General features: G+C 51.8%; 2 protein-coding genes across 7 annotated transcripts in view; both read right to left on the bottom strand.

Moving 5' to 3' along the window:
* Positions 1–516, bottom strand: part of NSG1 (neuronal vesicle trafficking associated 1) — a 32433-nt gene extending 31917 nt beyond the window's left edge. For 2 of the 6 annotated variants that reach the window (XM_060148519.1, XM_060148522.1), the window contains exon 1: positions 370–516. The gene's annotated coding sequence lies outside the window, so the exon portion shown is untranslated. The remainder of the gene's footprint in view (positions 1–369) is intronic. The other 4 variants (XM_060148523.1, XM_060148524.1, XM_060148521.1 and 1 more) reach the window with 4 other exon arrangements.
* Positions 366–9689, bottom strand: LOC132519120 (uncharacterized). The gene is made up of 2 exons (XM_060147057.1): positions 9564–9689; positions 366–1300 (listed from the first exon to the last, which is right to left on the bottom strand). The coding sequence occupies exons 1-2, from the start codon at positions 9595–9597 to the stop codon at positions 366–368; spliced, it is 969 nt and encodes a 322-aa protein (XP_060003040.1). The 5' UTR covers positions 9598–9689.
* Between the last annotated feature and the right edge of the window lie 7380 nt (positions 9690–17069).

The following is a 17069-nucleotide window of genomic DNA, read 5'->3' as shown; positions in this document are numbered from 1 at the left end:
TCACCGCGAGCAAGACCCACCCGCTGTCCCAGGCGTCGGCGAGCTCTCCGGCCCCCGCCTCGTCTCCGAGGAGGGGGTCGTGAGGACGCAGAGGTCGCGGCCCGAGGGCTGGGGGGTGGGTGCTGTGTATTTATGGACTCACCCGCTGGGCAAAAGCGCCTAGCTCAGGGACGCCTAGCAGCCGGGGAGGGGGCGCCGCCCCTGCCCGCGGGTCTAGACGCGTCCCCGGTCCTGGCGACGCCTCGCCGGTGACCTGCCCAGGGACCCCTGTCCCTCCCACCTGGGGAAATGCGCGGCCCTGTACCCGGCTCCCCGGCGGAAGGGTCCAACCCGGGCGCTCCGCGGCCCCGCCTGCCGGCCAGCACTCACCCCACGCCCGGCTCCGGCAGGTCTGGACTCCGACCGCACTCCGAGCCTCCGCGTCGCCCGCTCCCGCTCACAGCAATGGCAGAGGCGGCGCCGCGCGGGGCCGGGGCGGGGGCACCGCGCGATTGGGCTCCCTCCCCCCGCTCGCCACCTCCCTTCCTGCCGCTCCCGGGGGTTAACTGCGCGCTGTGAGTGCGTGCGTGTGGCGGCGGCGGCAGCCTTGACGCAGCGCGCGCGCGCCGGCCGCACAAAGAAGCGCGGGGCGGGCGCAGGGGGGCGCTCCCCGTGGACCCCGCGGTCGCCGGGACCTCGGCTGGTGGGGGGAGATAAGGGGGATGGGATCGCGCCCCGGATGGGAGGCTCGGAGGGCGCCACAGGGCTGGAAGCCGGGGATGGGGGGAAAGAGAGGTGCGGGCTGCGCAACCCCGAGGCGGCGGCTGGGGCGCAAGGCGATTCGAAGCGAGAGAGGGGCGGGGGATCCTAGGGATGGAGCGATCCCCCAAACTGGGGGAAAAGGTGCCCCCCTTACAGCCGAGCCGACCTGGGAGTCCTGAAGGATAGGGAAGGGTCCTGCGGGGGAGAGTTCCAGGAGGCTGTGGGCGGTGGCAGAGACGAGAGCGTGGTCTGGTTAGTGCGTGGCTGGCTTGTGGAGAGGCCGACAAAAAGAGGGCGTGTCCCTGGTGAAAGGAGGCTCGGATGGGAATGGAGGGGGGCGTTTTTTGGTGGTACAGGATATGGAGAGAGCGCTCTCCAGAGCTGGGGACGGTGTCCGGACGTGGGGGGACGCCCAGGGTAGCGGGAGGGAAGGTATCCAGGGCAAAGAGCGCTTCGCTTGACGCGTTGTAGCGTTTCTCTGGTCTGGTCAGAAGGTAAAGCTGGGGTCCGCTCCCGGCAGCCGCAGCCTCAATCATCCAGGGCTCAGAGAAGGGGCGTCCTGGAACGAAGAAGGGGATTTCTAACCCGATCCTTTGGCCCTCTCTCCCCCCATCGGAGCCACTGTCGCAGCTTCCCAGATTAGGGCCCCATTTTATAGACTTCCAACCAGCCCTAGCCTAGGACTCCCCGGATGAGAAGGGGTTTCGGGGAGGAAGACCAGGTGCGGGAGGAAGGCTGCTGCTGGATAAAGGGCACCTCCCAGGCCCCTGTGTCCTGCTGGGGCCCTGCTAGGACACAGAGTAGGTGTCCCCCAAAGTCTTACTTTGACACCCTTTGCCTGATTCTGTTTTGCGTGGCTGATGGCCTGAGACCCAGCGTTTTCCATCTGCCGCCTGAGAACCATGAGAGAAGCACCCCGGCAGAACCTCCTCTCCATGTAGCTAGAGAACAGGAACACTATCCTCTCACCGCCTGCTGAGCCTTGAGCCACCAGGTCAGTCTAGGAACCTGGCCATGGGCACCTTGATTTCAAAATCCCCGGGAGGGCACAAGCAGATGAGGTGCCTGGATTTCTCTTAACTGGGCCCAAGTCCTCAGCAGGGTCCACATGAGCCTTTGACCACAGGGCAGCCTGGCAGGACCCGGGCTCTTGGCGCACACTACCCCTGGCCAGCCCAGGAAGGGCTGGTGTCCCAGACGCAGGCACCTTGGGGCCTGGCATCAGCATCCTTCTGGCAAAGGCCCTTTGAACGCAGGACTGGTACAGCGATAAGGCATCTGTGTGTGGTCCAGGTTCTTACAGGGGACCAGAGGGGGCCTCCTCCCTGACGCTTCGTTACTTCCTGCAGCAGTTGAGGAAGAGCAGCTAGAGTCTGCTCAGGTGCTGGTTTAGGTGCGTCCCTGGCCAGACTAAGAGCTTACAGATCACAAGAAACCTTGTGGGCTGCATTCACCGAGGGAATATCTTTGTCCCCATCTTCGGCCCCAACACGCACACACACAAACACTGCAGTCAGAATCCCACACGGGGAGCTGCAGGGTGGGCCTCCTGGGCCCTGTGTGGACCCCTCTCCCCCTCAAAGGCTCTGTCAGCTGAGGAGGACAGAGACAAGGATGGCCCATGGTTGTCCCAGAGACAGCAGGGGACAGTCGCCAGTTGCTTTTTCATGCTGTCCTGGGTTTTGACTGGTGCCGGTCACTGGGACTCTGCAGCTTCATTCTGTGTGGGATTTTTGTGGGTGCCCAGGCCGCACCAGACCCTGTGAAGGGCACACATGTGGACAATGCAATTCACAAGACACGCAGCGCCCCCCATCAGCAGCTGATGGACAAGGGAAAAGAAATGGCAAGCCTTCCGAAGGAGCAGAGGGCCCACCCGTGGGAGCGACCTTGTCCACTGCCAGGGGGAGAAGGCAGCAGGCTGTGGGCAAAGTATGAAATCCTCCAGGGGGGCCCGAGGGAGAGCAGAGTGGGCGGAAGGTCTCCCAGGTGGGGATGCATGTGTAGGCAGATGTCAGTTTCCCAGGCCTGCTGTAACAAATTACCCCAAACTGCAAGGCTTAAAACCACAAATGTATCATCTCACAGCTCTGGAGGCCAGAGTCCGAGATCAAGGGGTCAGCCAGGCCACATTCCCTACAGAGACTGCAGGGGAGAATCTGTTCCTGCCTCTGCCAGCTTCCGGTGGCGCCAGGCTTTGCTAGGCTTGTGGCCGCATCCCTCCAGTCTCTGCCTCCGTGATCGCCCTGCCCCCTCCTCTCCCCTGTGTCTCCTATAAGGGCATTTGTCATTGCATTTTGGGGCCACTGGGATGACCCAGGATAATGTTCTCTCAAAATCTGTAATCACGGGGCTTCCCTGGTGGCACAGTGGTTAAGAATCCGCTTGCCAATTCAGGGGACACGGGTTCGAGCCCTGGTCTGGTAAGATCCCCCATGCCGCGGAGCAACTAAGCCCGTGCGCCACAACTACTGAGCCTGCGCTCTAGAGCCCACGAGCCACAACTACTGAGCCCTTGTGCCACAACTACTGAAGCCCGCGTGCGTAGAACCCGTGCTCCGCAACAAGAGAAGCCACCGCAATGAGAAGCCTGCGCACCACAACGAAGAGTAGCCCCCAGCTCACCACAACTAGAGAAAGCCTGCGTGCAGCAACGAAGACCCAACGCAGCCAAAAATAAATAAATAAATATATACATTAAAGAAATAAAAAATGTTTAAGAAAAAAATCTGTAATCACATCATTTGCCCTATAAGACAATATTCACAGATTCCGAGGGTTAGATTGGGACGTCTCTGGGGGGGCCACCACTGAGCTCACCACAAGCATCAAACCTGCAAGGGTGCAGTGATTTGGGGAACTCAGGGTTGTAGGTGGTTCTGGGAGAGGCAGGGTAGGGTCTTGGCTAGAGATGAGGTTGAAGAGGCCACAGTCACAGAACTGGGGACCAGTGAAGCTGTGTTGTGGGACAAACTGATTTAAGGTGTTTTTACACTGTCCACAGAGTGAAATCTGTGTGACATACACTATGCTCTTCCCTCAGACCCGAGTTTCATCCTAGCACCAGCAATCTGTAACTCCTAGAGAGTCACAGGATTTTTGACATGGATTTGGTTTTTCTAGATGACTCTTTAAAGGACATTTCTAGGGTTATGATCCCTTTCTAGGGACAGGTCCATCACTGCGCAGATGAGTGCAGTAACCGCTGCCCCATCCACCTTCCACCGGGCAGGGCAGCCAACTGCTGCTCCCCAACACTCAAGACCCTGTCATTTCCACTTCCTAGCCTCTCGGCGACGTTCTTTGTCCCACTGGTCAGAGCCCAGGCTGCCACAGCAGGAGGCAGTGTGACACAGTCTGATTTCCAATCCTCTCTCCCGCTTCTAGCTGTGTGACTTTGGACAAGTTGCTTAACTTCTCTGTGCCTCAGTTCCCCCATCTATAAAATGGAAGGAATAATAATAATACCTCCATCACAGTGTTGTGAGACTCAAATGAGCTATTATGATACTAAAAACAAAACACAGTGCCTGCTTTGCCTCTTATGATGGCTTCGACCTCTAATTAGGTACCCTGCAGTGTCTTCTTGGTAGTGATGTTGAGGCCAGGAGGAGGTGGTAGAGGCAGGTCACGAGTGTAGGGTTAGTGCTCAGGGTGACTAAGGAGATCCTCCCCAGGTCCCGAGGAGCTTCTTTGTAGCTCAGGGAAGTAAATTCCTAGTCCCAGGCCACACAGTGCCGGGCAGAGGCGGGCCAGGCTCTGGGCTTACCCGGCAGGCTTCCCCATAACCAGCCTGATCCCCAGCACAGGAGCAAATTCTGGCAAAATAAATATTTTTCATTTCTCCATCCCCCGTGCCTAGAACAGGGCCTGGTGCACAGCGAGTACCCAGGAACCGTACGTTAAATGGAGTAGGCACCCACTCATCTTACATTCACAGTAGATTCAGACATTGAAATGTCAAGTTTGTAAAGCCAAGTTCAAGTGTGTAGTGAGAAAATTCACGGTCTAATTCAAGCTGAAGGCAAGGTGGCCCATAGCATCACTGAGGCATTCTTCCTAGGTTTAACCCTGCTGCAAATGCTCATTTCTGGAAAATGCCAAACCTTATTTTAAAATGTAGGATGTGTAGACAAAATCATAAATACAGTGATTTCTATGATTTTAGTGTTTCAGTTACCTTTGTAGTCCCTAACCCTCTGCGCACATTAGGGACTCAGTAAATGGTTAAGAAATGAATGAGCGATATTTTTATCCCTTTCTTTGTATTTGTAGAAACTAAATAAACAGGATTATGGGGCTCCAAGTCATTTGGTGAGCTCTTACATTTTTAAACAGAACTGTATGTGTATTGGGGGTTTTAGGAGTCTTGCGGGGCGGAGTTGGGGGGTGGGCTGTTTGTTGCTGCCTGTAGAGCCTTAATGAACCAGTCAGCAGTTCCTAATTTTCCCCAAATGTTTCTAAGATCAACCTCGCTTTGGCTGTGAGGCCCTTGACCTTGGCGGGGTTGTGGGGGTCAGGGGTTGTGAGCAAGAAAGACACAGGGCTCTGGGGAGTGGCTCTCTCGGGACCTCAGTTTTCTCGTCTACAAAATGACGGGAGTGATCACAAAGGTCTCCTTTTCTGAGCTCCAAGATTCGGGATATAAGAAAAGATGATTTTTAAAATCCTTCCCATTGGAGTCCCATTTTTGGATTTGCGGTCAGAGCATTGCCATTCTGGGCGATTGGTGCACGTCAAGTCAGCAGAAGTTGAATTTTTTGGTTGGGTAATCGTCTCCAAGATGCTGGAGCTCCAAATTCCTATGGTTTGCACAACGCAGGCTGCTTTCAAACGTTCAAACCTGTCCAGCCCTAAAATCAAGGACGGTAGAGTAGAAAAATATTCAGGACAAGGAACGTCACTGTCCGGCGGAAGGAACCTAAAAGAATATTTCTTGACCCCAAGGTTTTCCATGTCAGCAGGGAGGGAGGGGGAGGGAGGAGTGACACCACCTCCCTCTACCCGACAGAAGAGGCTGAGGCCAGGGGAGCAGCATGTGCTGTGCGGTTCCAAGGAGAACATCCAATAGTTTCCCTTTACTTGGCAGGGCCGGGGGTGAGGGGGAGGGGGGGCGGGGGGGCAGGGTGGGCAGTGGGGAGGAGGGTTCAAGTTCAGAAGATACATCTCCACCGTCCTGCCTGGGGAGGAAATGCAGATCAAATAACCACGCATCTTGGGATCAGGGGTTTTCCAGAGGTTGAATGATCCTCTAGTTCCACACCCTCGTTTTACATTTTACATCCAGGGAGGGAGTACAGTGTAGAACCTGTCCCTGGGGCTTTCGGCGGGTCAGCCCCCAAGGGAGCCATGGCGGTGAACTCACAGATCAGGTGAGCTCCCACCCCTCGCACTTCGCCTCCCAGGCACCCCTTCTGCGCTGGGGGCGCCAACGGTGCCGTGCTGGGCCCCCTGCAGACCCGCTCCTGCTGCCCCACTCTCTGTCTGGGCCTGCAGAGACCATGGCTTACTTCAGTGCCCTCTGGCCAATAGGGTCCTGCGTCCCAGCCCCCTCAGGCTGGCCCTGAAGAAGGTGGGCCACATCCCTTAAGTATCCCTTGAAGAAGGTCACTCAGGAGGAGCCCAGGCCCCTCTGCCTGCCTCCCTGCTGTCCCAGGAATAGTTACAGCTCACCCAGTGCTCACTCCGGCTACAGGGCCACATCTTCTGGGCCCCTGGTCACATCCCTCCTCAAACGATCCCATTTTAGTGGGCCACCTGCTACCTCTTGGCACCTTTTTTTTTTTTTTTTTTTGCGGTACGCGGGCCTCTCACTGTTGTGGCCTCTCCCGTTGCGGAGCACAGGCTCCGGATGCACAGGTTCAGCGGCCATGGCTCACGGGCCCAGCCGCTCCGCGGCATGTGGGATCTTCCCAGACCAGGGCATGAACCCGTGTCCCCTGCATCGGCAGGCGGACTCTCAACCACTGCGCCACCAGGGAAGCCCTCCTCTTGACATCTTGACCGATACAAATGCCGAGGGAGAGCATTTTTTGCTCCTGCCTGGACACTCTGGAGCCTCCAGGAAGACCCCTACCCACTGCCCTGCTCCCCATCCCGGGTGAAGAACTAGATGAAAAGGAGAATGAAATACTTTCTCTGCCATTTTCTTTCTCTTTTTAGCTTCACAAAAATTCCCAAGTGGTAGGGGGCAGGCATTGTTATACCCATTTTACAGATAAAGGAACCATAATAATAGGTAGAAAGACTGTACCAACAATAGCTAATGGGCAGTGAATGCTGATAAGTGCTCTCTAGGCACTGACTATCAATCCCCTCTAACCACTGTGTGGTCCTATTAATCCATCTCTCAGAGGACACCACTGAGGCTGAGATGAGATGTGCCCCTTAAGACAATGCTCAGAAGGCATGTAGGTAGAAGAACATCAGGACATATCAAGAACCTAGTGAAAGTGTAGATTCCCGATCAACACTGCAGCTCCCTCCCTCTGCTCCAAGCCCCGGCCAGATGCTCTTGCCCTCTGATGGGAGAACCCAGCTGCCTCTGCTTCCCCCTCCCTCCCTTCCTCCAAGTTCCACTTAGGACCAGAAACGGGGCAGGGGGAATACCCTAAATCTGAATACCCTAAACTCTGGTCCTGAGTTTATGCCACCCGTTGGAGTCATACTAGCAACGTGGCCTTAGGCAAAGCACCAACCCACCTGGGCCTCAGTTTCCCCTTACATAAAATGAGGGGGTTGGGCTAGAACCATAACTTAATTCCCCTCCAGCTTCAAAGCCACACCCACCCCCATTTGGTTCACTCTCCCATGACAAGAATGGCCCAGGATGGGGCTTCCCTGGTGACGCAGTGGTTAAGAATCCGCCTGCCAATGCAGGGGACACGGGTTCGAACCCTGGTCCAGGAAGATCCCACCTGCCGCGGAGCAACTAAGCCCGTGCGCCACAACTACTGAGCCTGCGTGCTACAACTACTGAAGCCCGCGAGCCTAGAGCCCATGCTCCGCAACAAGAGAAGCCACCGCAGTGAGAAGCCCGCACACCGCAACGACACCCGCTCGCTGCAACCAGAGAAAGCCCGCGCACAGCAACAAAGACCCAACGCAGCCAAAAAAAAAGAATGGCCCAGTATGAATCAGAACCCAAATTACGGAGAGCATGTTGAGGTCTAGCAAGATACTGCACATGACCTGGGGAATAAATTACCAGGGCCATCTAATTCCATCCAGCTTTTACCCTGCTCGGTTCAGAAGCATTTTCACATCACCCAGTACCAGCTAAGAACCAGGTTTCCAGCCTATAACAATAACACGTGTTAAATTATTTAGCTGGTAAATGATTATAAAAGCCCTTTGCCAAAGTAAAGAACCAGAGAAAGGCCAAATCCTAATAACGGTAATAGCACCGTATGGTGGAATTAATTATTGAATTTTTAAAAAGCCCACAGATGGATGAGTGCAATACATTCCACGCTCTGTGGAGCCAGGGTCCCTGGGAGAGTGTCTAAAATTCACAGCATCCCAGGAGTGTGCTGGAGACTACACAGCACAAGGCTCAACTGCATTGCAGGCAGCTCAGCTATGACCTAAAGGGGCTGTTCTATCCGGAATGTATCCTTTCCTGGGGCTGGGGCTGGGATTTGGTTAGTTGCAGCCCAGCGAAATTAGCACATGGCTGATCCACAGGCTCTGAGCTGAGCTAGGACTCCTGGCCGTGGCATGATTTTTTTTCTTACATCCATAATTTATAACCTTTTCTCTGTCGGGCAGGCTCCCCTATGTCTCTGGTCCAGCAGGGGAATGGGGGTGGGTTTTCCCAAAGATTGAAATTTTCCTCATTTTGGACCACAGTTATTCTAACGTGTAAGGTATGTTGCCCTGTCTTCCAAAACAAAGGATGTTGAAAAGAATCTTACCCTTTCCTGAAGAATGGAGTCAGCTTTCTGCAGGAGCTGAACAGGAAGCACAGGGCCGGAAGCCCTCCCACACTGAGTGTCCCCAGGCTCCAGGGGCTTCGTTATTCATTGACGTCTCTGTGGCCTCCATCCCCTCGGGGGGCTGCCGGTAACCATCCTCACCAGTCATCCCATTACCTCTTTCCAACTCGCTGTGAGCAAAGTATCCAAATTGCCAAACTTTGGATTTTGGCAAAATTTATTAGACTAAATCAGAAGAAGGAGAAAGGGGGCTGCCGTGGGTTGAACGGTGTTCCCTAAAAATTCATGTCCACCGGGAACCTCAGAATGTGACCTTTCTTGGAAATGGGGTCTTTGCAGATATAATTGGTTGAGGCTTGGGACGAAATCACCCTGGATATAGGATGGGCCCTAAATCCAATGACCAGTGTCCTTATAAGAAGAGGAGGGGACACAGAGCGACATACAGAAGAAAAGGCCAGATAATGACAGAGGCCACGGCGCAGAGAGATGTAGCTACAAGCTACAACGCTGAGGATTGCCACCAGCCCCTGGAAACTAGGAGCGAGGCATGCAGCAGATCCTCCCCTGGCGCCTTCAGAGGGAGCACGCCCTGCTGACACCTTGATTTTGAACTTCCGGCCTCCAGAACCGGGAGAGAGTGCATTTCTATTGTTTTAAGCCCACCCCCGCCCCAGTTTTTGGTCATTTGTTACAACAGCCCTGGGAAACTAACACAGAAACTCTTCAGCTCAAATAACTTCCTTAATGTTTTTACATTTTTAAAATCTTAAACCAGTGCATATTTTGACATCATATGCGTTTCTTTAAATAGCCCTTTAGCGTTTTCAGAGCATTTCACAAGCATGAATTTCCACGATTAAAGCTTGGTAGAGTGGAGGGTACCTGCTCCGCGCTGCCATCTTAGCTGGGTGGTCATCACAGGAGCCTGCTAACTCCTGTCCAGAGCCCCATCCATGACGTGGTGCTTCCTCCCCTCGAGAGGAGAGCCCACACTCTGGGGGCTAGAATCACGAACCTGCATTTCAGTGCTGGGATGCAACTTGGAGTTAGTCCAGGGCTGTGATTCTCAAGGTGGGGCTCCCAGACCAGCGGCAGCAGTCTTGCCTGGGAACTGGTTAGACGTGCACATTCTCAGGCTCCACACCGACCTGCTGGATCAGAGACTCTGGTTTAACAAGCCCTGCAGGTGATTCCCATGCACACACAGGTTTCAGAATCATTGCTTCCAGGTTTGCAAACTGGAATTCTGCAGGCTGGGCTAGGCTAGATACACAGATAGGTTTTGCTCGTTTGCACTTTAAAATAAATTGCTTGCATTGGAAATATTGAAAAACCAGGAGATTGCACAAAACGCCCAGATTTCCTGCCTTCTTTTGAAAAATTGGGGGATCTAAGAATAGAGATATTCCTATGTGGCAAAAACCAGCTGCATAGGGATAATGGCTGCCCACCCCACCCCCCCCGCCCATGCCCCCATCCGCCTTACACCTGTGCTACCTTGCCTGTTTGGCCCCTGTAGGCACTTGAGTTTGAGACGCTAATCTAATCCAATACCTCATTTTACAGTTGGGGAAACTGAGGGACAGACAAGGGGGTGAGCACTTTCCAACATGTTTGCCGGGTGACGGGCAGCTCAGAAGCCTTTGCAGGTACTTGGGCAAACGCAGAGGTTCATCATGGGGCACCTGGGAAAATGCGATCCTGAGGCAGTCTGCCCTGAAATTAGAAACCCTCAGTGGTACCATGGGCCACGCAGAAGGTGAAGGAGGAATGGGCACGAGGTCATGGAGAAGGAGAGGAGGGAGAGACACAGAGATGGTTGGGGGATGGCTATAACAACAACAAGAGACAATAATTAGTGTCTACAAGGATGTGAAGAAATTGGAACCCTCCTACACTGTTGATGGGAATGTAAAAGGATCCAGCTACCGTGGAAAACAGCATGGCGGTTCCTCCGAAAGTCAAATGTAGAATGAACGTAGGGTCCAGCAATTCCACTCCTAGGAATGCACCCAACACATGTTCACACAAAAATGAGTACACAAATGTTCATTCCAACATGAATCATAAAAGCCGAAGAGTGGGCTCAACTGATGAAAGGCTAAACAAAATGAGGTCTCTCCATACAATGAACAATTACTCATTAAAAGGAATGACGCGCTGGGAATTCCTTGGCGGTCCAGTGTTTAGGACTTCAGGCTTTCACTGCTGAGGGCCAGGGTTCAACCCCTGGTCAGGGAACTAAGATCCCACAAGCCGGGTGGCATGGCCAAAAAAAAAAAAAAAGGAATAAAATACTGATGCGTGCTACAGGATGGATGAACTTTGAATACATTATGCGGAGTGAAAGAAATGGGTCACGAAAGACCGCATATTGAATGATTGGTATGGAATGTGCAGAATAGGCAAATTCACACAGATAGAAAATAGATTAGTGGTTGCTGGGGGATGGGGGAGTGGGGGAGAGGAAACGGAAGGTGACTGCTAACAGAATAGGGTTTCTTTTTTGCCATGGTAAGAATATTCCAGAATTAGAGAGTGGTAATAGTTGCACCACTCTGTGGATGTTCTGAAAACCAGTGAGTTGTATGCTTTAAAATGGTGAGCTTTATGGTACGTGAATTATATCACAAAAAGCGGGGGTGGTAAGATCGGGTCACAAAGTGGTTGGTGCATTGGCAGTTCGGGTGGGGACAGAATGATTCTGAGGCATAACGATCTTAATTGCTAACTCTTTTATAGCATTTACACGACAGGCACTGTATCAAGACTTTACATACATCGACTTATTTAAATACCATACTTGCAGTGAACGTATGTGTAGGTACTGTGGTTAGAGGCCTTTTGCAGATGGGGAACCGAGACCTGTTCAAGGCGTGGCAGGGCTGAGACTCAAGCCCAAGGAGTCACCCACTCTACCATTGTGTCAGCGGGCTCGTGACACTGTGGCTGTGTGTGCGTGGGTATTGTGTGTGCAGGAGCCCATCTGTGTATATGTGTGTGTGCATCTGTGTGTGAATTGTGCATGTGCGTGTGCATGGGTGTTCATGTGTGCGTATGCGTGTGTGTTTGTGTGTGTGCATGTGTATGTCTGTGTGCATGTGTGTTTTTTGTGTGTGTCTTGCACACCCATGAGAAGAGACTGAGGGCCTGTTAGGGAGCTTCTCTGTCTCCTGGTTGGGTAGTTCCCAAGGGTGGGATGGAGCTGGGTTGAGAGAAGAAAAGCTCCCGAGCAAGTCAGGCTGTGCCTAAGGGCAGGATGGACTGAGAAAGACACTGGGATTTGGGACCAGAAGCAGCCCTGCCTTTGCAGGTCCCTCCCAATGAACTTCAAGACCTGCCCGCCCGATGTGCAGATCCTCTCAGACCTCACCCCCTCCCTAGGTTGAAACTCACCTCCTCAGTTCCCCTCAGCAACACAACAAAGCACCACAGATATGGGGACGTAGGTATATGTATAGCTGATTCACTTTGTTATAAAGCACACCACTGTAAAGCAATTATACTCCAATAAAGATGTTAAAAAGCAAAACAGGGGCTTCCCTTGTGGCGCAGTGCTTGAGAGTCCGCCTGCCGATGCAGGGGACACGGGTTCGTGCCCCGATCCAGGAAGATCCCACATGCCTCGGAGCGGCTGGGCCTGTGAGCCATGGCTGCTGAGCCTGCGCGTCCAGAGCCTGTGCTCCGCAGCGGGAGAGGCCACAGCAGTGAGAGGCCCGCGTACCGGAAAAAAAAAAACATCAACAAAGCACCACGGCCTGGGGGGCTTAAACCACAGATACTATGTTCTCATCCTGGAATCTGAAGTCGGGATCAAGTTGTGGGTGCAGATGATTTCTCTTGAGGCCGCTCTCCTTGGCTTGTGGACGCCCACCTTCTCCCTGTGTCTTCACAGGGTCGTCCCTCTGTGTGTCTGTGTCCTAATCTCCTCTCCTTATAAGGACCCCGGTCAGATTGGATCAGGGCCCACCCTGGTTATCCGTTTTACCTTAATCACCTCCTTAAAGGCTTCTTCTCCAAATGCAGGCAGTTCTGAGGTGCTGGGGGTTAGGACTCCAACATACGAAATGCGGGGGACAGACTTCAGCTCACGGTGAAGCTCAACTTCATTACTCATCATAGAGTACTGTTTCAGAAAATAGCTTGGGCTTCGAAGCCAGATGCGCTGGGGCTCAAACCTAGATTTGGTCACTTTCCAGCTGTAAGTCATTTCCCCTCTCGGAGCCCCTGTTCCCTCCCCTGAAGCACGAGGGGCATCGCGACAGTCTAATACGATGCCCTCAGGTTTCTGCAGCTAACAGTGCCCGGCACATAGCGTGCGCTCAGTAAATAACACTCCCTACCATGGCAGCCACCCCGGCTTCTGGTCGCTGAGGCTGCTGTGGGCCAGGCCTGGGTGGGGGCTCTGCAGACGTCCATCTGATCCTCCCCGGGCCATGAGAGGAGGGAGGCACCTGTAAGGAAACCGAGGCTCGTCGAGCTGAAATACCTGCTCAGGGTCGCATGGCTGGGGCAGGGAGCTCGGGGTGGGTTTGCGTCTCCTGTGAGCCCTGAGAGCTCGGGGGCTCATCCGTTTGGAACCCCCATGCCTGGCATGGGCCCCTTGTGGAATACATTCTCCATCAATGGAGCTTCGATCACATCGAAGTGACTTGAAACAGGCAAGAGACAGGGTGTGGCAGATGGAGGGCCACGACGCTGATTTTGTTCTCTGGGTCCTCTTGAAGATTGCTTTGAAACCTCTAACAAGGCCCCTGGAATGTGAAATGAAAACATTTTTCCCAGCAGAAGATGCATCCATCCATGTGAAAGGGGAGGCGAGGCTGTGAACAGCTCAGGCTATGCTGCTCCCCGCTTTAATCTGTGAGGAAGGAGATGATATGTATAAATGATACAGCTAATTGTGTTTTTCTACAAGATTAATTTTACTGTCCCATTATCTGCTCCTTCTGAATCCATTCAGGGGTGGATTATGTCTTAGCTTTCAACACTGGAGCTTTCATTAATAATTAGGTCACCTTTTAGCCAGGAGCCCTGGATGGCCCAGGCCAGGGAGACTTCGACTGGAACGGAACCCCTTAACATGGTACAGTGTTCTCACTGCTAATGTCAGGATGCCCCGGGGCCTGGGAACAGCGTGCTTCCTCCAACATCTGATGCCGGGAGCAGGGGACCGGCACTGGTTTGGGGTTTACTAGATCGCAGACACTGTACCTGGGGCACTTTTCTTGTGAAACCTCACAACAGCCTGGGAGGTCAGCGCTATTCCCCATGATACAGAGGAGGGGCTGAAGGTCACCCCCGCAGGCCGGTAGAGCCTGGTCAGCTAACATAGATTCCAACCAAGTACAGCTTGCCTCAAAAGTAGTGCCACCCCCACCCTGCCAGATGGGTACCTCTCCCTCCAGAGTTTAGAGAGAGGATGTATGTAGTTTCACTCTCCTAAGATCTAAAAGCTAAACCAACTGGAAACGTTTCTAACAAGATGCCTCGAACACATTGACACTGGTTGTTTCTCCTTTTTTTTTGGTTGGTAAAAGATGGGGCCAGTAGTGGGAGGGCTGGAGGTTAAGATACATTGCCGTTGACTAAGCTATGTGCCAGACAAGCTCTATTCTTATCCTTGGTCTTCATCATAATCCTAAAAGCTAAATCATATTTTCTTCTATTTTCCAGATAAAGTAACACAGGTGCTGGGGCCAGACACTGAATGATCAGCTTATTAATTGGGACCCAAACAATACATGTTGAACATGCAGGATGTTTATGATTTTTCACAGTGATAAGTAACACTGTAATGAACATCTTTGAGCACATACAAATCTCTGTGAACTACTGTGATAATAACTATTGGTATAGGAACTCCTGTATCCATGCTTTTAATGTGCTGTGTAATGGGGAGGCTGGAAAGCAAAATGCTTGGTTTTCCACACTCCCTTGAAGCTAGAGATGCCATGAGGCTCAGTCCTGACCAATGAGCGCTATATGCAGTCTTCCAGGAGTGTCTGTGGGAAAACTTGTGTTTTTCTGCTGAAGAGGGACACACGTGTTAGCAGTACTCTTCATCCTTCTTCCTGCCTTAAATGTAAAAATGATGTTTGGAGGCACAGCAGCCTTTTTCTGTCCATGAGGCTCCAAGTCTGAGGATGGAAAGCAACCCTCAAAGTGTGGTCATCTTTGTAATGGCTACACTGTGCCAGCAACCAAGCACTCCTTGTCCAAGAAAAGCAAAGCCCAATTTGCTGAAGCTCTGTTAGGGCAGGATTTCTGTTCCTTGAGGCGAGTACATTCCTGACTCACAGGGTCAGTCAGGTTCAGCATAACAGAGGTGGACCGTTCCCAACACCCTTTCTCTCCTTCTTCTTTTGTAAAAAAAGTTCCCTCCAGGCACATGTCTGCTCAGAGTAACAACACCATTGTCTTACCTCCCTTGCAGTGAGGTACGGCCCTGTATGTAAGTTCTGGCAAGAGAAAAAAAGGTAGAAGTGTTGTGTGGCAGCTCCTAGTAACCTTCCGTAAGGGAGAGTCGCTGCCTGCTCCTTGCCTCTGTTGCCTTTGTTCCCTCCTCCCTCCTGCTGCCTGTTATGTGGAAATCACCCTGCTGGAATGTAGGATAAGAGTCCCGGCCAGGTTGATGTAGCTGAGAACTGGAAGGAACTGGGATCCCGAGGACCTCACGCTGAGCCTGCCCCCAGCCCTGGGCCACTTGCCTCCAGACTCTGTACCCAGCTCTTTTCTTTGAGCCACTGTTAAGTGGGATTTTCTGTCACAGTCAAACCTAATTCCAGCTGTATTAGTTTCCTTTAGTTGCTGTAACAAGTTACCATGAACTCATTGGCTTAAAACAACACAAACTTACTCTCTTACGGTTTTGGAAATCAGAAGTCTGAAATCAACTTCACCGGGTTAGTGGAGCTGGTTCTTTCTGGAGGCTCTAGAGGAGAATTTGTTTAGTCGCCTGTACTCGTCAGGGACCTGCTGATCTAGGAGCAGAGAGAAAAGAGAGCTGCCCAGACCACGTGATGGGCCTTAAAGTTCCTCCTCAGGAGGGGCACATGTCACTCTAGTCACATTTCGTCGGCAAAGCAAATCCTATGATGGGGAAGTGGAGTTCCCTCCAGAACTGTGAGAAAATACACTTCTGTCGTCTAAGGCCCCGACTCTGTGGTACTTTGTTAGGGCAGCCAATATTGGGAAACCAATATCCTAGGCTTTGAAAGAGTATTGGTAGTTATAGTTTGGTAGAAATAATGTAAGCTTTTATGTTTCTAAGAGTTGGATAACTGCAGTTATACAGAAAATAGGATTTTGATTTGAAAGTCTAGGATCTCCCATCCCATACCCTGGGGGATATTTGGGAAGTGTAACGGGGATCAGTCAGGCCTGAACTCAATTCCAGCTGGACCACTCACTTGCCTTCTGATGGGCGACAGGTTGCTTAACCTCTCTGAGCGTTAGTTTTTCCATCTGTAAAATGGGACTAATGTTCCCAGTGATGGACTGTTGTGAAGGCTGACTCAGCATTCAGCAGGCTTAGAGAAAGTGTGATTAATCAGACCTCTCGGTATTCATGATCCACACCTCTGGCCCAATCACTGTACATAGCTCTCATTCATTTGTTCATTCATTTAACAAATCTACCATATGATCCAGCAATCTCACGCCTGGGCATATATCCAGAGAAAACTCTAATTTGAAAAGATACATGGACCCCAATGTTCATGGTAGCACTATTCACAATAGCCAACATAAGGAAGTAACCTAAATGTCCACCGACAGATGAATGGATAAAGATGTGGAATGCACACACACACATACACACACACACACACACAATGAAATATTACTCAGCCATAAAAAAGAATGAAATAATGCCATTTGCAGCAACATGGATGGACCTAGAGATTATCATACTAAGTGAAATAAGTCTGACAGAGAAAGACAAATATCATATGATACCGCTTATATGTGGAAGCTAAAAAAATGATACAAATGAACTTATTTACAAAACAGAAATAGATTCACAGACATAAAGAACAAACTTATGGTTACCAAAGGGGAAACGGGTAGAGAAGAATAAATTACGAGTTTGGGATTAGCAAATACACACTACTATATATAAAAGAGAAAAACAACAAGGACCTACTACTGTATAGAACAGGGAACTATAGTCAATATCCTGTAATAACCTTTAATGGAAAAGAATCTGAAAAAGAGTATGTATATTTCAATAAAAATTAAAAACAAACAAAACCTCGACATCAACCAAAACCTAACTGAGGGTGTCCTGCTACCAGCCAGTCACACATGTGGTGTCAGGTGTCAGCAGATGTGGCCTTTGCTCCCCAAGTGCTGTCACAGAAATCCAGCTTCCCTCTCCAGGGGCTG

This window comes from Lagenorhynchus albirostris, chromosome 4 (assembly GCF_949774975.1).
Source record: "Lagenorhynchus albirostris chromosome 4, mLagAlb1.1, whole genome shotgun sequence".
Taxonomy (NCBI): Eukaryota; Metazoa; Chordata; class Mammalia; order Artiodactyla; family Delphinidae; genus Lagenorhynchus; species Lagenorhynchus albirostris.
Note: the sequence above shows the minus strand (reverse complement) of the source record. Positions and strands in the feature narration are given on the sequence as shown.

Bases quoted from the DNA above. Each gene is read 5' to 3' on its own strand.
- LOC132519120 (XM_060147057.1), bottom strand. From the start codon at position 9,597: ATGACCACCCAGCTAAGATGGCAGCGCGGAGCAG. The intron at 1,301-9,563 runs GTACCCTCCACT...TCTTCGTTCCAG, and splicing joins AAGATGGCAGCGCGGAGCAG to GACGCCCCTTCTCTGAGCCC.